Source organism: Panicum virgatum, chromosome 9N, assembly GCF_016808335.1.
Source record: "Panicum virgatum strain AP13 chromosome 9N, P.virgatum_v5, whole genome shotgun sequence".
Taxonomy (NCBI): Eukaryota; Viridiplantae; Streptophyta; class Magnoliopsida; order Poales; family Poaceae; genus Panicum; species Panicum virgatum.
Window position 1 is genome coordinate 29,138,122 of NC_053153.1, and position 24,543 is coordinate 29,162,664.

At 46.4% G+C, this 24,543-nt stretch overlaps 1 protein-coding gene across 1 annotated transcript; it reads right to left on the reverse strand.

The window, feature by feature from the left end:
- Positions 1-3,753: 3,753 nt before the first annotated feature.
- Positions 3,754-5,622, reverse strand: LOC120693269 (tyrosine decarboxylase 1-like). Its single transcript, XM_039976684.1, has one exon. The coding sequence runs from the start codon at positions 5,481-5,483 to the stop codon at positions 3,978-3,980; it is 1,506 nt and encodes a 501-aa protein (XP_039832618.1). The 5' UTR covers positions 5,484-5,622; the 3' UTR covers positions 3,754-3,977.
- Positions 5,623-24,543: the final 18,921 nt, after the last annotated feature.

Below are 24,543 nucleotides of genomic sequence, written 5' to 3' on the forward strand. Positions count from 1 at the left end.
GGCTCAATGGACTTCAGGTAGCCCGTCACAGTGTTCACTGAAAATCATGAGAACAATAACTTAATTAAACTCACAATTAAGATGCGCATAAGAAGTATGAAATTAACCCTACGATGGTCTGATTAAAATCATACATAAATTTCAATTTGCATCACCGATGGGGAAAACAAACGAAATTTATCATTAAAACTCGTAATTAAATCAACGATGGTCAGAATTAATTACAAGTGCTCTAAATAAACTTCCCGATGGTTCCATTTAAATAGAGTGCATCTTAATTGCTTAAGGTGGATGAACATAATTTTCAGCGAATAAATGCAATTAAATATGATTAAAAGCATTTAAATAACTCATGGAAATTAATTAACATAATGCTAGTAATAATAAGTGCAACAGAAATAATTAAAGCCTTTAAACATAACAGCAATTAAAATTAAACTTAAATCATAAGAAACAGTAATAGAAAAGGCTTTAAACATTAAATTGGGCTAAAACACGTAAAAGGCCCAAAAATTCTCCCCTGCGCGCGCGGCCCAATCTGCGCATTTGGCCCATTTGGCCCATCCCACGAAACCCTAATGTGGAGAAATCTGGACCGTTCATCAAGATCCGACGGCCAGGAACTAATTTGGTGCCGTATAAATAGATGAGCTGCTGTCTGAAAACCTAATCCAGCAGCCTCACTCCTTTCTTTTCTCCACGGGCAGCTCATGCCCAGCCGCCGCCGCTCAGAGGCCAGATCCGCTCAGAGGCTAGCGCCGCCGCCCAGGGTCCGGCAGCTGGCGCGCCAGACCCCGCGCCGCGCGAGCCGTGGCCTGCATGCACAGCAGCCGTAGCCCGCCACCGCTTGGGCCGCCGCTGCTCATGCCCAGTGGTCGCCGCTGCTCCTCACGCGCGGGCGCGCGTCCAACGCGCCGCGTGGTGGGGCCGGTGGGCCCGGCCACCGCTGGGGAGCCCCGGCCTGCGCCGTGCGCCTGTCAGGCCCAGCCGCCGCTGATGCGCGCCTCATGCGCGGGCCCCGCCAGCCGCTGCGGCGTGGGTGCCAGCAAGCCCAGCAGGACGCGCGCGTCCTCGTGCGGGCGTGGCGCCAGCCAGTGCCGCCCGCTGCCTGATGCGCGGTGCGGAGCGGGCCCTGCCCGAGAGCGTCGGCCGCCGCTTGACGCGCCGCGTGCGCGCTGGTGATGGCGTGCTGATGCGCCTCTGCAGGTCCTTCCGCCGGCGCCGCGTGCGACCGAATCGCGCGCGGCTCCGTCGGTGGGTCCTGCAGTGGTGCTTGTTCGTGGCTTGCAAACCAACTCATGGCCGCAGTCAAGGTAAGATTCAATCTTAGAGTTAGGGTTAGGGTTAGGGTTCATCACGGGATTTGGGGATTTCATAATCCGATCTGAAAATTGCGTTTTCCCCTCCTTCTTAATGCTTACTGATGCATCAATTTCTTGGATCTAAGAACTAATTTGCGGAATAAATATGATCAGGGGCTTAAGTTGGGGAACAGATACTGCTAGCAGTAAACCCTAACTTTAATTGCTCGATTTAATCATGACATTAACTTAAACTGATTCATTACTCAGGCATGATTGCATCTAATCCGATACTTAACTCATAACAGATCAAGATTAATCTTAAACTTGACCTAAACCGAATTAGATTAGATCTAATCTCGTGATCAGAAACTTAATTAACCATGATTTAGATCTAATCACGCATGATTAACACATAAAAAGCCATTATGCAGGATCTAATTGCATCTTAAACCGACGAAAATCAGAGGCATAAACATGGCTCAAAATTGACCGTGCATGACTAGGTTAAGATGGCTCTTGATACCGATTGTTAGAATTAGCCAGGCTTAAACATTAGAGGCTAATAACCCATGATCTTAACATAACCTAGTTCATGACAAATCAATCTAATGCGGAAAAATTGGTAAACATTATACCAGCGTTAGCAGTTGCAGCAGCCATTTACGCCTGATCCGTAGAGGAAGTAGGCGTTCTTGTCGGTGTAGGAGATGCAGCAACGAATCGGCGTCCTTCGGCGCCAAACGGGAGTGCTTGGCCTTCCAAACCCCTCCAGTGCCTTTAGCGATCAGACTAGCGGTGGCTAGGGTTTTAGAATGAGATGAATGGGGTTATTAAGGTGCTAACCACGACCTTATATTTATAGGCACTGTGGGGCTGGGGGCCAGCCTCTGGAAACGGGCCTAATGGGCCTGCTGATCAAAGCCCATTAGGGTTTTATCATTAGGTTTCCTTAATCGCGTTTAGATGGTTTAAACGCTTCCTTAATAGTGAAGATCACAATATCTTAACTGAAATATTTATTTCCAACATGCCAGAACTAGTCTAAATATCTTGCCTTTGAGTGTTAGCCATCGAGCTCTAGAGAAGCGCAGCGCAGTTAACTTGTTGCTGGTCGAAACACCATCAGGCCCACACACCATTGTTGAACTGGAGGCGGCCATGAGATACTATATGAACGAGACTTTCTGTATGAGTGTTGTCTATGCATTTGGCTCCAGAGATGTCAAAGAATTAAAATGTAGCTAGCTTTCTATGTGCACTGCCGAATATATATGGCCAAATGGGTAGCCCAGCACGGCACAGCATGATGAGGCATGATTGGCTAATCATGTTGTGCCGAGCCGTGCCCGCATGTCGTGCCACTGCCACGGCACAGGCACCACACGACGTGTGCATGGCTGTTCCATGCCAGCACAGTGAGCACGACTGCCCGTCTCGGTCTCGTTCCCATGGTGGCCCTAGCCCGTTGGCACCAGCACAGCACTACAGGCGACGGCGGCGGCGCCAGTCACCAGCTATGGTGACGATCGTGCACAGAAGGTGGGAGATGGGAGACGCCGCCGGCGACAATGGATGCAGGGAGACTAGCAGCGACGATGATAGGTGAGAGGAGGCTATCGGGGAGGGAACCCAGACTGGAGAAGATGGTCGTGGATACACCAGAGGCTAGGGAGACGAGGTTGTGATGGCAGAAGCGCATAGCCGGGGAGGCGAGGTCGCGAGTGGCGTGGGCGCGTGGTCGAAGAGACGCGTGCAATGGTGCAAGATAAAGAAGGGAGGAGAGTGGCGGCAGCTCACGGAGGGTGGCGGCGGCACGTGACGCGGGAGGACGGCAGGGGCAGTGGTGAGGAGGGACCTCCCGCCAGCTGGGGAGGGGAGGGCAGGAGGCATGCGGGGTTAGGGGAGATGAGCGTGAGAGATAAGGAGGAGGGTGGCGTTTGGCTGTAGGAAAGGGAGGTAGGGATATTAGGGTTTGAGAGAGGTGGAGAGTATATATACGAGTAGATAGTGGGGCGGGATGTGCTAGAACGTGGCAACCTATTAGTCGTGTTGTGTCCGAGCTGGTATTGCGTGTCGTGCCCGAGCCGGCATTCCGTGCCTGGGTTACGGCCCACACGTGACACCACAGCTGTGCCGTGTTGGCAGTGGCACTCAATCGACTGTGTTGGATCATATTCATGTAGTGTTTTTTAGTGTCGTGTCCCATACAGCCCATTAGGTTCAGCCCGTTTGGCCATCTATAACCACATATTAACTTCTGCTTGACTAGTACTCCCTCCATACTCGAAAAGAATATCGTTTTGGACAACGACACGGTCTCTAAAGCTTAACTTTGACTTCTTATTTCTATAAAAATATTTATTGCAAAATTATATATTTATACTTTTTTGAAAGTATTTTTTAAAACAAATCTATTCATATAGTTTTTTATATTTTGACTCTCAACAACTTGAAAGTTATTCATGATTTATATTCCCAATGTTTGACTCAAACCTTGTCCAAAACGACATTCATTTTGAGTATGGAAGGAGTACAGTTGAGTTGCTCATCTGAAACTAGGTTACAGTTCAGTTGCTCGTTACAATACACGAGGGGAGTAATAATATAATGTCTGCATGGACGAGCAATCAGGCTGTTGCGCGCATCGATCTGTGTACCATGCATGAGAGCCGTCTAAATTTGATGACGCCGTAGAACCTCCTCGGCCTTGCCCTGCAGCAGCTCCCACACGTCCATGACGTGCTTCATCTCTGTCATGGCTCCGCCGACCGCGAGCCGGATCACGAACTTGCCGTCCACCACGAAGTGCGTCATGAACGCCTGTCCGCTCTCGTTCACCGCCGCTAGGAGCTCCCTGTTCAAGTCGTCCACGGCGTCGTCCTCCGGGAACCTCGCCCAGAGGCGGAAGCATACCAGCGAGAACTTCCTCGGCACCACGACCTCGAAGCGTTCATCCACCGTCACCGCACGCTCGAACCATTTGGCTGCCGTGACGTGTTGACGAATGTGCGCCCGCAGGCCGACGGCACCATAGCGCCGCAGCACCACCCAGAGCTTGATGGCGCGGAACCGGTGAGACAGAGGGATCTGCCAGTCCTTGTAGTCTACGGCGGCCGGCTCCTCCGTGCCGCCACCACCTGTGCCCACGTTCCTGAGGTACTCCGGGTCGGTAGACAGCGCGGAGGTTAGGGCACGGGGGCTTGCGACCCACAGGCAGCAGCAGTCCATGTTGGTGAGAAACCACTTGTGCGGGTTCATGCTCACCGAGTCGGCGAGCTCGACTCCGTCGAGATGGTCCTGGAACTCCGGGCAGATTGCTGCGCTGCCAGCGTACGCGGCGTCGACGTGCAGCCACATGCCGCGCCGCCGCGCTTCCTCCCCGAGCTCGCGCACGGGGTCCACCGCGCCGAGCCCCGTCGTGCCCACCGTGGCGCAGAGGTACAGAGGCACCAGGCCTCTTGCGACGTCGCGATCGACCGCGGCGCGGACGGCGTCGGCGGTCAGGCCGTACCCGGACGCCGCCGACGTCTGGATCACGCGGAAGTTGGACGGCGGGATGCCGACGAGCCGCGCGCCCTTCTGGAAGGTGACGTGCGTCTGGTCGGAGGCGTAGACCACCAGCCTCATGATGTTCTCGTGCCCCAGCCTGGCCAGAGCACGGTCCCGCGCGGCGGCGAGCGTGCACACCACGGCCTCACACGTGCTTCCCTGCAGGACGCCGCCGCCACCACCCGAGAAGAGCAAGCTCTGCGGCAGACCAAGCAGCTTACCCATCCAGTCCACCACGACGCACTCGAGCTCCGCGGCAGCCGGCGACGCTGCCCACACGAATGGGACGACGTTGAGGCCAGCGGACAGCATCTCGCCGGCAAACCCGGCCGTGCTGGCGTTCATGGGGAAGTAGGCGAAGAAGCTGGGGCTCTGCCAGTGGGTGAGCCCCGGCAGGATTTCCCGCCGCACATCCTCCAGCACATCCTCCAACGGCGCGCCGTTCTCTGGCGCCGCCTCGGGGAGCACTTTGCGTAGCAGGCCCGGCTCGAGCTCAGCTGCCCGGACCGGGTACTTGTCGACGTCACGGTAGTACTCGGCGAGAAAGTTCACGACGGCGCGTGACTCACCGGAGAAGGCCTCCGGGTCTAGTGGCCGCAGTGACGACGCGTCGAGTGGCAAGCTACCCATGGCCAACAAGTTGCTACTGTAACTTCTGCTGCGGAGCTGTGTACAGCTTGGGGTGGTTTATATAGGCAACTGCGCATGTGCTGTCACTGCTGTGCGATGTTTTCTAGAAGATTTAATGTAGAGGTTAGAGCGGGAGGTACTTGGCTTGAAGATTTGGGGGGGGGGGGGGGGGGGGGGGGGGTAGAGTCTGCATTTAGTGTAAATGTATAACGAGTGCTCCTCCCAACCAGGCTCTAATTAAGTAACATCACGTGCTAGATTGATGATTTTTCAATCCCTTTGACGTCCAAACGTACAACCATGCAAAAAAAAATAATCCAGTGGATCGATAGGGCTATTGACAACATACAGGACCTGGTAATAAATTATATATAGATAGTAAATACTTCGGTTCCAAGCCCTGTTTCATTAGTTTAACATAAGAGTGGTGGCTCACATTTTTGGATTTGTTTTATATGTTTACCAAGGAGGCTAGTATTGATAAAAAGATATTTTTTTTCAGATTACATAGTACAATCAGACACTCATAACGCGCGCACACTCATCCCTATGAACGCACGAACGCAAATCATGCCTCTGCCTTCGCGAGGGGAGGCGATGAGAGAGAGACGGGGAGATGAACAGGAGGGCGTGCACCCAGGCCTGGGATGGATCAGTTCACTTGAAGGATAAGGCAGGAGCAGGATCGTGGTGTTAAAAAGAAAAGGGAATAGACATAAACCGGAGAAAAAAGATGAGAAACACCCAAACTAAAAGAATTCGCAAGGACGATGTCAAATTCTGAAAGGCTTGTGAATTTAATATCAATTTTCGTAAAGTGCGTGAATCTGACATTTCTGGTTGTCTCTAGTTAGTGAAAAGATGAACTTGGTGATTAAAAAGAAAAGGGAAAAGACTTAAACCGGAGAAAAATGATGGGAAACACCCAAACTGAAAGAATTCGCAAGCACGATGTCAAATTTTGAAAGGCTTGCGAATTTAATATCAATTTACATAAAGTGCTTGAATCGGGTGTCAAATTCTGACATTTCTCGCTATCTCTTGTGAGCGAAAACATTAACTCATGTTGTTGAGAAAATACATCGAGCCGAGCCATGCCAAGCAGATCGCAAGCCGAGCAAGCTAATAACGAGCTACGAGGTTTTCATCCAGTACCAGTGGATCATCCTTTTCTATTATAGGCTATGTGCATTCCGCTATGCGTGTATGGTATGGAATTATTTTTGAAGACTTAAATCCATCTCGATGTAAGGTCGTCATCAAAAATAAATAAAACTTATGTTGCCATTAAAATTTTGCAAGGGTAATTTTTATAGGAAAGTTGAAGCCAATGGAGAATCCTGAGGAAGGCTGATGGCTCGTTCTAGCCAGGTTGTCAGAAGACTCGGTCAGAGTTGACGCAAGCATGGTCGATGCACATTCAAGGGTGGTTCAAGGTGAATCGGATTGGATGGTGTCGTCAGCAGAAGATTTGATAGATTATGATTCCTTTCCGAGAGTCTTTGTAAATATAGTAGATTTAGTTATTTCTTTGTGAACAAATTTGTTATGTCATGATAAGTTACGAGTTCTTAACTTCAGGGTATGCGTGTATGGTATGGAACAAATTTGCACTGCCGCCCCTGCCTGCCTACCTGCCGCGCAGTGCCCTGACGCAGGAATCGACGGAGTTGGTTTAGGACTTATCCGCCACCATGAGAAATTGGCAAAGTAAGAGCAATTATCGATGGAAATTCATGACTTATTTTTTCTTGGATTCTACAGATGAACTGTTCGAAGCTGCAGGATGTTTGAGCTGTGGTCCTGCGCCCGCGGCAGGGGAGCCTCCAGGGGCCTGCGTCAGGGCAGGGGCGGCAGGCAGGGCACTGCGCGGCAGGGGCGGCAGTGGCCTGCGCCGCTCAGTGGCCTGCGCTCGCGCGGCAGGGGCAGCCCGCGGCAAGGGTCTCGAGCGGCAGCGCCCTGAGTTCAGTCGACCGGCGGAGGCACCCTAAAGCAATACGTACAGCAACGTACTACAGAAGGGCAATACGGTCTATACGGAAAAATCAGAGAGATATGTACCCTGCGGGTGGGCCTAAGATGTTGAAAGACGTATGGGAGTAGCATATCTCCAATATTAGAAGTTATAGTAGCGTTTCTCCAACTCTTAAAAATTGCAATGGTATGCTTCAAATTAACCCTATAAATAATAGACCTCAGGGTTTTGGAAAATAATCATCAATCAACATCTCTTTTCGGCCAAAAACCCTACGAGCAGAAGTAGAGTATTTCAATGACTTCTCCGGTAAATAGGGTTGCATCACTTCGATCACCAATTTGCTCATAAGCATCGTCTTATCAGATTAGCAAATCATTAATTACGGTCGCGTCACTGTAATTTCATTTAGTTTATCTACCCAATTAGCTGCCATTGTTTCAATCTCTTGTTTGTTTTAATTGAAGTCACAAGTTATTGATTTCTTTTAGTCACGCATAAGGTTGCATCGTCTGATCTCTTATGTGTTTCTAATAGATATCACAATTTATCTCGCGATGATTATGGATTTATTAGTTGCTGCTTAACCCTTTCTTCGCAGGATCTCTATAGGGCGATAGGTTTCGTAGTCCTCGTCTTATGATGAAATTATCAAATCTTGTACCTTGTTACAATAATTTTATCGATTGATTCATTTAATCTAATTTTATTATCTCATATCGTCTCAATTAGATCAGATAGTGTGGTTAAGTTAAATCTTATTTGTTCGGTATGATCTAGCGTAAACTGAGTTATCAGTTGGCTATCTTAGCCGATCACAGTTAAGAATTAGGAATAAGTCTTTTTGTAGTTGGATTTGTCGGCAAGTTTCATTTAACTTATCGCCTAGCTAGTAGCGCTATCTCAGTTAGGGACGATGCAACTAATAGTGAAGATAAGTTGAGTTTAATGAGTTGCATACGTCTCAGATAAATTGAGTTTAATGAGTTGGATACGTCTCGGATAAGTTTAGTTTAATGAGTTGGATAGGTCTCTTGGCAGTTAGATTTGTTTTTAATTCTAGCCGTTACTTTTAAATCGGCTTTATAGCTGATAGCACTGTATCAGACAGTTTGACTGATATTTTTTTTATGAAACTATTCGGAATCTCAGCCGATATGTTCCCCGTTAATTACTGATTAAATTTATTTTTCTCGTCAATTGCAGATTAATTGACTAGCACACTACGAACCTCGAATGCAGGACCTAGACTAGAGATAAGCAGAGCTCTCATATCTTAGTGTGTCGTGGTCCGTAAAATTCATCGCTCAAAATTTCACCGCAAAAACTTCCTATATAAAAAACATATACTTTCCACACAATCTAAGGTATCTAATCTGTTCACGTATATTTTTCCCCAAACCAAAGGAGCGCTTTCAAGAGCAAATTGGAACTCGCAGAGGAGAGACATCCTTTTTCTAAAAAAGAAAATGGATTGTCAAACTAATTCATTTTATAATACATAATTAACACTAATATTAATTCACTGAAACCATTGAATAATGTTAAAACTAAAACTAAGTACACCAAAATAATTATCACATGTATAAAAACTAATCTAAATTAATATAATAATTATAAACAAAAACACTTGCTAACTACATCTAAAAAATATCACATGTATAAAATAATAATAAACTAAACTAACTAACAAATACATTATAAAAATAATTAACACATGTATAACAATTATAAACTAAATAATCTATAACTACAACTACAAAAACTAATTATCAAATGTATAATAATTATAAAATAATTCAGGTGCTAGCTGCATCTACAAAAATTAATTGCTAACTCATAGAGAAAACTGCTAATAGCACAAAAATTGCAAAAAGTCCCCTACCGTCCCCTCTGCTCACTCAGGCATGAACAATGCAAAGTTCATAGCAGCTCGAGAAAGGGGTGGCGTCTGGTGTATATAGGTGAACATTAGTACCAAACCATGGCGTGACCCGGCACTAATGGTCAATCATTAGCACCAGGACATGCCACGACCAAGCACTAATGCCTGTGGAGTAGTACCGGACCGTGTCATGACCCAGAGTTAATGTTCACACCATTAGCACTGGATCATGCCATGGCCCGATGCTAAATGCTCCAAGAACCTTTGGCAACGTGTCTTGCTACAACCCGGTGCCAAAAGCCTTTTCTAGGCACTCAGCTGCAGCAACTGCAGGTATGGTATTTTTAGTCAAGACCGATTTGTTGCTTTCTAGTAGTCAGAGTTGTCGTTCTCCTCAAGCCATGTAGGTGGATGCGCGGTCTTTTACAACGTATAACCAAAGTTGATTTCGTTGGTTTAGTTACCATCCTCTGCTTCGGTATAGTATACTCTGACTACCACTAATATAAAAATAATGGGTAGCAATGCCCCTTTTTTTTGTAGGGGTGGATCAAAATTAATGTAACCCATTCCTACAATAGAAGCGAGATTACTGTAACATTTGAAATCCATTTTTCGGGGTGGATGATGCCATCACCTGTCCCTGAAAATAAGCTCCATTTTAAGGGCGGGTGATGGCATTACCTGCCCTAGAAATAGATTTTAAGAGACGAGTGATGCCACCAACCGCCCCTAAAAATAGGCTCATGCAAAAAGTTCATAATTTTTTCATATAATCTCCGATGAAGACAAACTTTTCACCAAAATTGTAGAGCTTGATTAGATCTAAAAATTTGTAGGTGATAACTTTTCATTTAAGGTCATTTAATAGTCCAAACAATTATTACAAGTTCTCTAGTTTCAAAATCTACAAGTTGTGATTTGTTTTTAAACAACCTTGGATGTAGAACGTAGAGTAGTTGTGGCTCAAAGTGTTAATGGTAAGATCAAAAATTTAATGGTTTATGCATTATTTATTGGGTCAGTTGGATCCATGCCACTCCAATTTCTTGAAATTGGATCTCATGTTGAAAATCACGCCATTGAGTGGCGTGATTTTCAACATGACACCCAATTTCACGGAGTTGTGGTGGCATGAATCGAATTTTCCCTTATTTATTTAATAACATTTAGTATCACAAGATCATTTACTAGTTGTGTTCTACAAATGGCCATGACTATATAATAGTATCTCATACAACTCAAATCATATTTTCAAGTTTTCACAATCTTAATCTTTCTACACACTGAAATATATTTGGTATATTTTTGTTTGTATCTATAGTTTACAATGACCATAGTGTAGAAGTTTTACTTTTTTATTTGATCTGCTATATTTGAAAATTTAAATGAATTTTTATAATAGAATAGAAAAATATTTTTAGGGGCAGTGGTGGCATCACCCGTCCCTGAAAATTGATTTATAGGGGCGAGTCATGGGGGTATCGCACATGCCCCCAAAATATATTTTTACCCGCTCCTAAATTTTTTTTAGTAGTGTACTCTTAAAGCTTCTGGTCGGTCCATTATTGCATTTCGTAGGGGTTTCTCTCACAAAACATCACTAAGCCGGTTTCTATCTCTAAGAAGTAAAGAACCGTTCAGTTTAGCACCTCATATGGTGCACGTTCTCTCACTCCAACAAGACGAAACGTGAGAAATGCGGTCAATATACAATAAGTTCGATCTATATGATTGAAGCCATCATATAGACGACTGATATTGGCCATCATGGATTAGCCTTATCATTGGTGAGTTCCCAAATGTTTTAGTTGGTATGGCCGTACGTATTGATCAACACGTCTTATCTTCTCTGTTTGGGAATCAAGCACTGATTTCTTTTGAATAATTTTAGCTCTGCAAGTTATAGCATCATCTTTGGCATATCTTCGCACGACTTCGGTAAAATTGACGTGCAAATCTTTGTCTGTTTAGAGTAAATTAAAGGTTCACCTCATTTGTACGTTCCTGGCCGGATCTGCAATAAGAAGAAAATCAAGAAGGAAAATTGACAGTAGTTGCCAACTATTTTTTCTATTTGGCCTCGTGGTGCATGCAATGTTTTTTTATTTGAATTGGGTAGTTGTTGCAACAGGAGCGCTATGATTCGTTGTGTCAATAAAGTTATATTGTGGTTGGTATGGTCGTGCTGTGCACATCTTGTCTCATGTTATCTCGACTATTATAACACGTGAATTGGTTGGTAGGTCTGCGACATAAGGCCCTCCACAGTGTAGTAGCAGTGATTGAAATCTTTTCAGTCTCCTGTTATCTCGACTATTATTACACGTGAATTGGTTGGTAGGTCTGCGACATAAGGCCCTCCACAATGTAGTAGCAGTGATTGAAATCTTTTCAGATCCACGTATAAGTTGATTGGACATTAGCATCCTATGTTACAGTGTGCAATCACCACTCACGAACCCTACAGATGAAATAAACAAACCACAACTGTGATCTGCATCCTATGTAGCTTCTCTGACATCAGAACCAATCAGAGGCCTGGCTCACATGCTTTTTCCATTTATTTACTCCACAAGCACCGGCGCCAGTAGATGCATCGCTCCCAAAATTTCTGGCATAGGCATCCCCGGCCACAGTGTAGAGAGCTATGCTTCAATCCTACGATCTCCAGGCATCACTTAAGATACACGTTGTGGAGGGTCCAAGCCCTCATCTTTCAGGCATCTCTGCGGCACCTTTTTTTTATAAATAAAATCATCGTGCAAATCTTCTGCCTTAGGTCAGTCTCAGTGGGGTTTTATAAGAATATTATAGGCATTTAATTTTGCTAATATAGTAGGATATTTATGAGGAGAGAAAAGAAAGAGTTTTATAGGATGTGAGAGGAGTTTCATCCCCATAAAACTCATCTAGCTCGATTACCTAGTTTTTGCTCTAGGTACCCATATAATTAAACTATGTATTGAGACTGGCCTTATTAGAATAAATATTCTCCTACTATCCCCACGTAGCATCAATGAGATTGTAAGTATATACAATACAGAGATTGTTAACAAAAATGAGATCAGAGTGACACTATTATAATAAGATCTCTTATGAACACGGATATATATTCAACCTGTAGTACTATCTACTCAATCTACCCATCTCTACTATAAAAACGATTTATAGGGATCCTCCATTTCTTTCTAGAGACGGCCCAAAACGGCCCAAAAGATGATCCGCTCTAACAAATAGGGTTACTGTAGTGATTCACCCGCCTCTGAAAATGCATTTTTAGGGAGCGCGGTGATGGCGTCACCCATACCAGGAAGTGGCCATCATCATCAACCGCCCTGAAAATTGCCACTATTTCAAGGGACGAGTGATGGCGTCACCCGCCCCTAAAATGATATTTAGGGGCGGGTGATAGCATGACCCGCCCATACAAATGGTCTCACGCAAAAAAGAATCATAATTTTCATATGATCTCATACGAAGTCAAACTTTATACCAAAATTGTAGAGGTTGACGAGATTTAAATTTTTTTAGTTGATAACTTTTTCATTTAATGTCATGTGACAGTCCAAAAAATTATTATTCTCTAATTTCAAACTCAAGTAGTTTTTACTTTTTTCAAGCTACCTCGGATGTAGAGTAGTTTCGTATCAAATTTGTAGTGGTAAGATGTAAAATTTTCTAGTTTATACATTATTCATTTAAGACCATTTAGGATCATAAGATTATTTACCAGTTTTGCCTTACTAGTTGTGCCTTACATATAGCTACAACTATATAGTATCTTATACAATTCGAGTCATAGTTTAAGGTTTCCACAATCTTAACATTTATATACACTGAAATATATTTGATATGTTTTTTCTCCTTACATATAGTTCATAATAACCATCGTGTAGAAGTTCAATATTTTTTTAATTTGTTCTACTATATTTCGATATTTAAATGAATTTTTGGAATAAAATAGAAAATATTTCTAGGGATGGGTGATGATGTCACCCGCTCCTACAAATCGATTTAAGAGTTAATACAAAAGAATACCATACCTCATAAAATCACAAGTGACACTATTACAATAATCTTTTCCAAGGCGGTTGAAAGAGAGATGGAGCAAACATCAGAGATAATGGAGTATTTTCCGAGATGGTTGCCTGCCCGCCTCGGTTAATTGAATCGGAAAAACAAAAAAGGGGAAAAGCCCGCCGAGCCCATTGGCCGCCGCTGCCGCCACTCGCACCGCTGCCGCCACCGGATCCGCCATCCTCGGCCGCACCCGCTCGGGATCTAGCCACCCCTGCTCGAGATCCGGCGACTCGCCTTCAAAATCTGGCAGCCCACCATCATATTCGACATCCATCTACGAGAAAGGGCATGGGGAGGAGCGCCACCAAAGTTCATACCCGTGACGCCAGACCCGGCCTCCACCGCCGCCATTAACGCCGGATCTGCGAGGGAGAGAGGGTGAGCGAAGAATATGAGGGTGAGGGCATACCAAGGAGGGAGCCTCGCCTGCGAGGCACCGTCGCCGCTCCTCGGGTGCTCACGCCCACCGCCGTCAACGAGAACGCCGCATCCGCCGCTAGATCCGACCCCGTGTAGGAGGGGAGGGTTGGAGGGAGAGAGAGAGAGGGAGAGGGAGAGAGAGGTGAGTGGAGAGGGAGGGAGCGAGTTTGAAAGCTGCAGGCGTGGAGTGCTTAAGATTTATAGGATCTCGATCAAAAGATATATGGAGGATCGTCTGCCCTATAGGACCGGACAGTCCGCCCCTTCAATCCAAGACAAGGGGTTAGCTGGCGGACGGTCCGCATAGCCTGGGCAGACCGTCCTCCTATATAGACATTCGGACATCCAAGCCTTCTACGTGTAGTTTGGACGGCCGACCTAGTAGACTGTCCGCCCCGAAAGGCCGGACTGTCCGCCCCAGGTAGTCAGCACACATAAATGGGCTTTGCGGGCTAGCGGGCTGAGCTTGATTAACCCAGGTGGTTGATTTATAATGCCCGCCTCAGTTAGTATAAGTAGACCGTCTTAGTTAATGCTAGACATTAACCGAGACGGTTATCTTTTTGTGCCCACCTCAGAGGTGCTAAAAAAAAGGTCGCAGCAAATCATTTTTTGTAGTAGTATGACTGTGTAGGGTGGTGGATACTGGAGAGGAGGTTACACGCGAGGCTTTGGGTAAGCGATACGAACCCTGGTTTATTTCGTCAAAAATGTTGTACCTTGGTAGTAGATGGGCTTGTGGGTGAAATATTTTTTATTTTGTTGTTTTCGAGTTTTCTCTATTTTTTTATTTTCTAGACATTGGTTTGTAGGGGCGGGTCATGGTCTCACCTGCCCCTACAAATCGATTTATAGGTATGGGTGAGGGGCTTACTTGACCCTACAAATGAATTTGTGTTGGAGGGTAAGGCCATGAGCCCCCTACAAATGCATTTCTCGGGGTGGGCAAGTTACCTGGCCCTGCTAATCGATTTTTAGCTGCGAGAAGCAAGGGCTGGTACATCAACCGTCTCTAAAATTCTGTTTTTATATGCCCTTAAACACTATTTTTGTAGTAGTGCATCATTCTGATGTGAACCCGCTAGGGTTTATGAAAGGAATTGGTGATCGTAGCCTAAGAGGGAGTGAATTAAGCAAACTAAAAATCTTAACATATGGATCTAACTAGATTGCACAAAACATAAACTAGAGTATTCTATCTAGATGTGAAACCTATAATGCTTGCAGCTACTTTAAATAAGTAAACGCACACAAGCTGCAAGAAAGAATTCCGAAAATGTAAAGAAGTGGGCTGAGGGGAAGCAAACTCTTGACACGATGATTTATTATGTGGTATCGGTGTAGGAATATGGGGTAGCAAAAACAAAAATTTCTACCACATAAACCAGGATTACTGCAGTTATAGATCACGGGATTACCACTAGACGCGCGGATGCGGAACTTCTGTCGCGCGTCGATGTAGTTGAACAGATGGAAGCCGTCAGTGCAGTTGCGAGAATCTCCTCATGTGCGGCTCGTCCTTGTGCTACAGATGCAGCACCTCCAAGGTATCCATACGTATGAGAAGAAGCGTCACGATCCGGATTGCTAGATCCGCGAAGACGACCTCGGGCTTGGCGCACAAGAGGGACGATACTGTTCACCCACAGGCTACAGTAGCACAACACTATTATGCTTCTAGCAAGACATGTCAACTCCTATACGCACACAAAGATCATATCAGACGAGCCACCACAATATCATATACATGCTGTTCCCTTTGCCTCACAATATTTGGTCTAGTTTAAAGCCGACCACTCTTTCTCGATCCTGTGATTCGGAATACTTGGTTAACTCTTAACCCCAGCATGGCCATGCATTTCCTGATCCGAATCACTCGAGGGCCCAGAGATATCTCTCTCTTGTAGAGAGGGGCAAATCCCATCTTGACCGACTATGTCTCACAGCATGCTTCTTGACAGACCCGAAAGCCACCTTTATGACTACCATGTTACGGTGCAGCGTTTGATGGCTCCTAAGTAAGTCGGTTCACATCTTGAGTACATACGACGATCTCAGGTCTTAGGACACAGCGTACATATTGTGTAATGAGAAGTCATCATCTCGTGTTGGGTCAGTTCAGTCTCATGTCTCACATGAGCCCACATTATTAGTTTGACATCCCCATGTCCATGACTTGTGAAACGTAGTCAATCAACTAATACATGTGCTAGTCTAATATTCATGTGTGTCCTCACATGAACTCCGACTAGGAACATTTTAGAATATTCATACAAGTATAGAGTTTCACAAATACTTCACATAAGCATTAATCAATACAAGTTGTCATCCATGAATATTCAAGGTACACTTTATTAACCATGAATACAAGGAAATATGATTGCCTCTAGGGCATATTTCCAATAATCTGTAGCCACTAAGCTACCCCTAGTCCACATAGTTGAAACACTCTCTGAGTGTATTGCTTTCCAGTCACCAAGTCTCTACTGGGACACCCCTTGACTTGCCACAAAGGCTTGGCCACTAAGACTCACGCCAAGTTCCGCGGTCACCTTGATATCGTCTCAAGTAAAGAGCTTCTCCATGAAGGAAGGGAGTCTCCACGTCCCCAAACAAAGCCGTCATCACCTCTTCACATGAAGCAGGTGTTGGGGGAATGGCCCAGCCCATGATTGTAATGGGCCTCATGTGGCGGCCCGAGAGCCTGATTGTAAAAATTGTACTCGCTAGGGACTCTGGAGAAAATTGCCACCCCCTCCCCTCCTATATACAGCTAACTCTAGGGGTCAAGGGGGCTCTCTCTCCCTCCTGATGAGCATTTCTCTCTTTTGAGTTGTTCTGGTTTTGGATACCTTCGGTGCCTTCTTCCTCTCATGATGAGCATTTCTCTCTCTTAAGTTGTTCTGGTTTTGGATACCTTCGGTGCCTTCTTCTTCTCTCTGCTGTTTGGTGAAGTCTCTTCCCAACAGTTTGGCGCTCACAGCGTGTTTGGCTTGAAAACGAAGCCCACGAGTACCACACAACGTAGCCTTCGGCGCTAGCGGCTTCGGCTCTGACTCTTCGACTTCACGCGGCTCATCACGAGGCTTCGGCTTTGTGCTGCTCATCTTCGGCTCACATGGCTTCGGCTTCGCGCGGCTCATCTTTGGCTTACGTTGCTTCGGCTTCGCACGACTCATTACGTGGCTTCGGCTTTGCGCGGCTCAACTTCGACGTGATGGCTTCGGCTTGGCTTCGGCATTAGCAATGGCGTGGCTCCAGCTTTGTCAAGCTTCGACGTGATGGTGACTCCACCTTCGGCTCCACCACCATGGAGCTGACCGGCTTCGGCTCCAGCTCCGACTTGAGCTTCGGCTCCATTTTTGGCTTCGTCCGACAGGCTTCGCCCGACCAGCTTAGCTCCGGCTTTGACAGGCTTCGGCGTGGCTCCCGCTTCGGCAAGCTTCAACGTCAGCATCAGCTTGGCTATGCTTCGGTTAAAGCTTCAGTGTCAGCATTAGCTTCGGCAGATCGGCTTCATCTGCAGTCCGGCTTCGGCAAGCTTCGACGTCAGCACCGGCTTGGCTTAGCTTCGGTTATGCTTCAGCGTCAACATTAGCTTCGGCAGCCCGGCCCTAGCTTCGGCAGCCTTGGCCCACGGAGGACGACACTTCGGCCCACATAAAGGTAGCTTCGCCCGGCAGGACGGCAGACCGTGGCCTTGGCCCACGGAGGACGACACTTCGGCCCACACAAAGGTAGCCTCGGCCGGCAGGGCGGCAGACCGTGACACACGGCCAGCCCATCGCGGCCTAGCTTAGGCTTGGTCAAGATATGCCTCGTGTTTTTGCAAAAAATGCATACTGAGGCGGATGTAGGGATCGAACCCTGAGGTAGCGCATCATGCCAACTCAGCTACAACATTATTTTGCGTCATGCTGCTTTGATTTTTCTCAAGTCTTAGTCCATCGCAGCTACTTGTAAAATGCTCGAGCCAACGAAGGCCAGAAAAACACATGCATGCGCTCAAGCGGTCTTCGCTCAGGCCACTGCCAGGGAGCCTCGGTCCATGGCCGCTTTCAACTCCGGTCCAACATCTTCGGCACATGCGCAAAAAATGACTTCAGCACAGGTACGAAAATATAACTTCAATCGCAGCTGAATCTATCTATGCCTACATAGGTAATAAACCACTAACCAACCCAGCAGCTTCGCTCTTTCGATGCCTCTACCAGCACTTCGTTCCTTGTTAGCGATGTGAGCTTGGTAATCGGACGAGGGCTTATACTCAAGCTAGTGTTATAACTTGCCATACTTATCCTGACGCGTATACATCCAACTTATACTTTCTTGGAAAGAGCGACAACTACAGCACAGGACGATGGAGGTGGTTCCGACGCGCTGCTAGTCGGCTGGTCTCAGGCCTTCGGGCAGCCGTGAGTCTTCCCCAGCGCAAGACAATGACAACGGTGGTCGGTGGCCCTTTGGCTAGAAGCAACGACCAAACCGGAACCCGCAGCCAGACCTTCGGAAAGCAAAACGGCGGCTCCGACAACTGAGCGCAAAACCAACATGCACACCTACCAAGGTCACGGCAGCTTCGTGCACACTTATGTGCTATTACAGTATTAGCGTCGTTGGTGCACCGAAGCTTCGTTCATGTAGTCTTTTCATTTATATATTTCATCACTTTGTATGCCAAAAAAGCGTCGCATGCAGCAAGGCCATTGGCTCTGGCTCTGGCTCTTTACCATTTATATATATAATTCTTTTGAAAAATAGGCTCTTTACCAAGAATATTACCTTGGGGCAATTGGTTTTCACTCCGAAGACAAGATTCTTCTTTGGACTATTGGTTTTCACCCCGAAGCGAATAACACTCTATATGGGGCTTCGGCAATCTATGTTTTACGCAAGATTCTTCTTCGGACTATTGGTTTTCACCCCGAAGCGAATAACACTCTATATGGGACTTCGGCAATCTATGTTTTATGCAAGATCCTCCTTCGAGTTATTGGTCGTCACCCCGAAGCAAACACAATTATATATGGAAATGACTATGCCTTGGTCTTATGGAATTTTATTTGGCCTTCGGTACTGATTGGCCCCCGGAGAAAGAATGAGCGTCCAAATGGACAAGAGTGCACCGAAGCGTCTATCCCACTTCGTCTTGGCGAAGAGGGGAGTCATCGGTGCGTAGCAAGCATGAATACTTGAATGAAGTAAGCACGGGCCACAGAAGTTGTGTGGCTCTACACCCCTTAGCTTCACTTCACAGATATTAAAGTACTTCATTTTTTGCTCTTTGCAATAGCATTCATTCAATCATTCATTCGTCTCATACTGCAATCTTTGCATCACGTTGCATTGCATGGCAGCGGGGAGCCGAAGATGCTCACGCTGATACGGAAAGTCCAATCGTGCGAAATGCCGAAGGCATGGAAAGTCCTTCTGTGCAAAATGCCGAAGGCAGGAAAAGTCCTATCGCGCAAAAGCCAAAGGCTAGGGCCGACCTATGTGTGCTAAAGAGCCGAAGGTCCCCCTAAAGAAAAGTCCTTCCGTGCGAAATGCCGAAGGCAAGGAAAGTCCTATTGTGCGAAAGCCGGATGACTAGGATGAGACCTACCCGAGCTAAAGAGCCAGAGGCATCCTAATATATTTGAAAAATATTATTCTCTCAAGTAAAAATTATGAGGTCTTGTATGTGTATAAATTGTCATCTTCAGAATGGCAAAATTCTATCATTGGTCTTTGCATTATTGTTGAAAAAACAAGTCATCAACACCAACAATCTTCGTCGCAAGTCGACTTTGGAGGGGTCTTCGGCATGCATCGGCCTGCCCCTCTGACTTCGGCATTCGCCCTCGCCGACACAGCTAGGCTCGAGGGGCTCGCCTTCTACTTCGGTGACGACTACGACGGCCTTCGCCCTTGCTGACACAACTCGGCTAGAGGGGCTCGCCTTCTACTTAAGCGACGACTACGACGGCCTTCGCCCTCCCCGACACAACTCGGCTAGAGGGGCTCGCCTTTTACTTCGGAGACGACTACTACGGCCTTCGCCCTCGCCGACACAGCTCGGCTAGAGGGGCTCACCCTCCACTTCGATGGGCGACTACTTCGACATTCGCCCTCGTCGATACAACTCGACTAGAGGGGCTCGCCCTCCATTTTGGCGCCGACTACTTCGACCTTTGCCCTCGTCGATACAGCTCAACTAGAGGGGCTCGCCCTCAACTTCGGCGGCAACTACTTCCGCCTTCGCCCTCATCGATACAGATCGACTAGAGGGGCTCGCCCTCCACTTCGGCGACGACGACTTCAGCTTCGGCCTTCGCCCGCATTGACACTATTCGACCCGAGGGGCTCGCCTTCTACTTCGACGATGAAGACTTCAGCCTTCGCCCACGTCGACACAACTCGACTCGAGAGGCTTGCCTTCTACTTCGGTGACGACCACTTCGGCCCTTGCCTTCATTGACGTTGCTCCACTAGAGGGGTCAGCGAGGAATATTTTGCCCCGTCCTCATCCACGACATCGGCTATTTTGACTACGCCTCCTGAAAAATCTTCGCTCCCTCCACTACGAATTCCGGCCAATAGGGGATGGGGACAGGGCAGACTAGCATCACTTTGTGCATCAAGTCTTGTCCGGCACTCGAAAGCGGAGAGCCGAAGACACTGCATCCCCTACTTCGACTACATCAGCTACGACGAAGAGTGATTCGTGGAGACGACAAGGTCCAACCAAAGTCAAGAGACGAAGATTCCGCCTTCATCACCGATGAAGACATTCTTCACAAGACCTTAATCATCGTTAAGACCGAAGTCAATCACTAACTAGAGTGTATCGTCATGTATATGCGGGCCCGCGAGGCGTGCGTGCTCTTTTCTCTATCTGTTTTGTCCCACTGGGTTTTCAGAAGGAGTTTTTAGCGAGACATACGAGCGGGCGGTCATGAGAACAATTCTCTTGGCCAAGGTCATAGATAAGGTCGGGCCACTTCCTATGTATTCAGCTACTATGCTTTGTTGTATCAATCAAACCAAAAGTAGCTGAGGGGCTACTATTGGGAGAATGACCCAGCCGGTGATTGTAATTGGCCTCATGTGGCGGCCCGAGGGGCTGATTGTAAAAATTGTACTCGCTCCCCTCCTATATATAGCTGATCCTTGGGGTCAAGGGGGCTTTCTCTCCCTCATGATGAGCATTTCTATCTCTTGAGTTGTTCTGGTTTTGGGTACCTTCGGTGTCTTCTTCCTCTCTCTGCTGCTTGGTGAAGTCTCTTCCCAAAAGCCGGAGGGTTGAAGACTTGCTAGTGAGTCACTAAGACTCCAAGGGGCCGCTTTACCAAGATTACGGTTGAGTTTCCCTCAAGAACCATACACAAGACGCAACACCTTGCCCTTTCTCTCACTCTCTAGAGCTAACATAGCCCTAATCCTCTCATAACATGTGCTAAGGCCTATCGATGTGATCAATTGACACTCTAGTGGTTTAGAGGTGTTCTTCAATGTATATGTGACTTCTCTCAACTCCAACAACTCCAAATGACCCAAGGTGAGGCAAATATATACGCTAGAGAGCAGCTCATAGCCATTGTCTGCTCTTCTGCAAAAGGTTTTAAAGCGTCCATTAAACTGGTTGCCACCATCTGTTTAACCGGTCACATTGAGTTTGCATACTAGCCCTTGAACTCCAACAGCCTCCACTCTGCTGACGCCATTGCACCGATTCTTGCACCAATGCCTTCTTTTGTATTGTCAATTCAACTAGTGCTATTGTCACTTCTTCTGGAGCAACACAGCGACTTAAGAGCACAATTGTCCATCGCACCAATGCCTTAGTTCCATAGTATCGGTTCAACCGGCCCTACTAAGTTTCTCTGCTCATGATTATCATTGCAATTGTTCATTACACCAACCCATTCATTCTTGTGGCTGTCAGTTCTACCGGTTCTACTAAGCTTCTCTACTCTTGATTATCATTACAATTCTTCATTGCACCGACCCGTTCATTCTTAAGGTTATCTATTTAACCGGTCGATTGATTTCTACTGAACCTTGTTAGAATCATCTCGGCTGTCATTTGGGTAGTTCTAAAATATTTTCCTTGGATTTTCACTATGGTTCAGACACCTACACAGCAATTTGGTCATCTTGACTATGGATTGGACTTCATCCTTGGGGCCTAGAAATCCTAAAAGTATAATCTCATAAATATAGTTAGTCCCATTAATTATGTTGTCGCTCAACCACCAAACTCACAACTATGGCCTAATGGGACCAAGTTTCTTACACTTTGTTCCTGATCTTTCGATGAGAGAAGGGGGATGAGAGAAGGGGGGTGACAGAAGGGGGATAACTCGATTGGTGCACGGAGACGACATTCACAGCCTGACTACAGCCTTCCAAGAATGTTGTGCCTTACCAATTGATACACCTCCTCCAATGGCTGTTGTGATCTTGTGGAGCGTGACACCCAGCCACTAGGGCACTCATCCTGCAAGCAATCGAAGAACAAGCAACTCAATTGCAAATATGGATATAATAACCAATCTGAAATAAAAAAGGTGGGCTTCATAATCGAGTAGAATGGATGGCCTAGGAGACACGCACGTTCACAAGGAGGTAGCAATGGATAAACTTTCAACAAAACAAACCGTCCATCTCCACTTGGGCACCACGTGACCTCCTCGATGTCGACACGTGTTCAGCCTATGTTAAGCCTCTGATGCTTCCATCCCACTTGACTCAACTGACGTCATCTTCATCTATCCATGTACTCTTGATCTTCAATGCACCACGTGGATCGCCAGTGACTCCACTCAGACTCCTCGGGTCAGTTCAAGCCTACTCGCTTTCATCCTTCTGCTCTTGGTCTGTTGGCATGATCCTTTCACTTGACCTTCATTGCATCCGTTGACCACCACGTCGCATCTTGCACCTACACATCATGAGCCAAGAGACATCAAATTCACACAACATTGTAAATCACTCATCATCCAAGGGTGGCCACCATTGGTCCTCAATATCCCCCTTGATGAGTGCATTGACAACACCCAACACAAATTCACAATATAGAAAGATTAAAATAAAAAGAAGGAACAAGAAGCTCATTCAAGAGATCCAAAAGCCAAGTGAAAAGGAAAGCACAAGATCTCTTAACATCAGTAGTCTCAGTCCCTAAAGACAACGGCTCGACACAACTGAGGCAAGAACAAATGATCCCTCAAGAAAAGTTTGAAAAGGACTCAACATCGATCATGTGCAAATCCAAAGCTCAAACCAAACAATGCTCCTCAAGAAGTGGTAAAAGCTCAATCCAACCAGCACCAGAGCAAGAGAGCATACAAAACCATACAAAGCCTCATAGCTCCCCTTGAAAACAAGACACAATCAAAGACATATACAAGCATGAATTTGTATAAACCTCTCCCCCTTTTTGGCAATGAAAACATCAAGACTCTCAAGTATACATATTAAAAAAATGTGAAATCTACAAACTTCACAAATATATCACAAAGCATAAATAAAGGCTATAGGAGAACTAATACACAAGCAGGTAGATCACTGAGGGCAAAAGCAGCCACCAACATGAGGATATTATCACTACCAAGAAATGCACGTTGTGCGACGCCCCAAAATCATCGCAATGAGCCCATTTTCATTGCAATATCAAGGAAAAACAACAAATTTAGGGTCGTTGGCAAAGAATCTGGGCGTCGCATATACCCGGGGGGCAATATGCTATCTCATCGCACTGTTTTCAGTTGGGATAATGCAGGTTTGTTGCAATGACGGTCGGCGTGGCAATATGTTGTTGAAGCAACGACCTTGGTCGTTGCGCTAACCAGCGCGAGGGTTGCTATAGTTGATTTTGCAACCACGTAGGTTAGATGCAATCACACACTAGTGCAATGGAAGATTTTGGTTGCAATAGCATATATTGCAATGATATCCAGGTGTGGCAATAACTCATATGGTGTTGCAATATCCTTGTAAGATATAGCAACGATTTGTTACCCGTGGCTATATCCTAAGAGGATGTCACAACGCCTCTTGAAGTCGTCGCTATACATTTGAGGGATATACCAATGCCAGGACTTGTCGTCGCTATATCCTTAGAAGATATCACAACGCCAGGAAGAGTCATTGGTATATCCATAAAGGATATCACAACGCCGGTTATTGGCGTCGCTATACCCTTAGACGATATCACAACGCCAGATCGTGTCGTCGCTACATCCGTAGAGGATATCACAACGCCAGAATGTGTCGTCGCTACATCTGTAGAGGTTATCACAATGCCAGATATTGGCATCGCTATACCCTTAGAGGATGTCACAATGCCAGGACATGTCGTCGCTACATCCATAGAGGATATCACGACACCAGTTGCAGCTGTCGCTATACCATTAGAGGATATCACAACGCTAGTCGCAGCTGTTGCTATATCCTTATAGGTTATCACAACGCCAGTTGTAGCTTTTGCTATATCCTTGGAGGATATCACAACGTCACTTGGAGTCGTCGCTATATACTTATAGGATGTCCCAACGATAGTACGAGGCGTCGCTATGTCGTTATAAGATATCCCAATGGCAGTTCGAGTCGTCACATTTTATTTGGTGTCTATCCCGTCAACGATATGATTCGTTGCTATATTCTGTGTAGGAAATCCCAACGCCCATATGAATCATGCCAATATCAGAACA

Coding starts and splice junctions, on each gene's coding strand:
- LOC120693269 (XM_039976684.1), bottom strand. CDS start 5,483: ATGGGTAGCTTGCCACTCGACGCGTCGTCACTGCGGCCACTAGACCCG.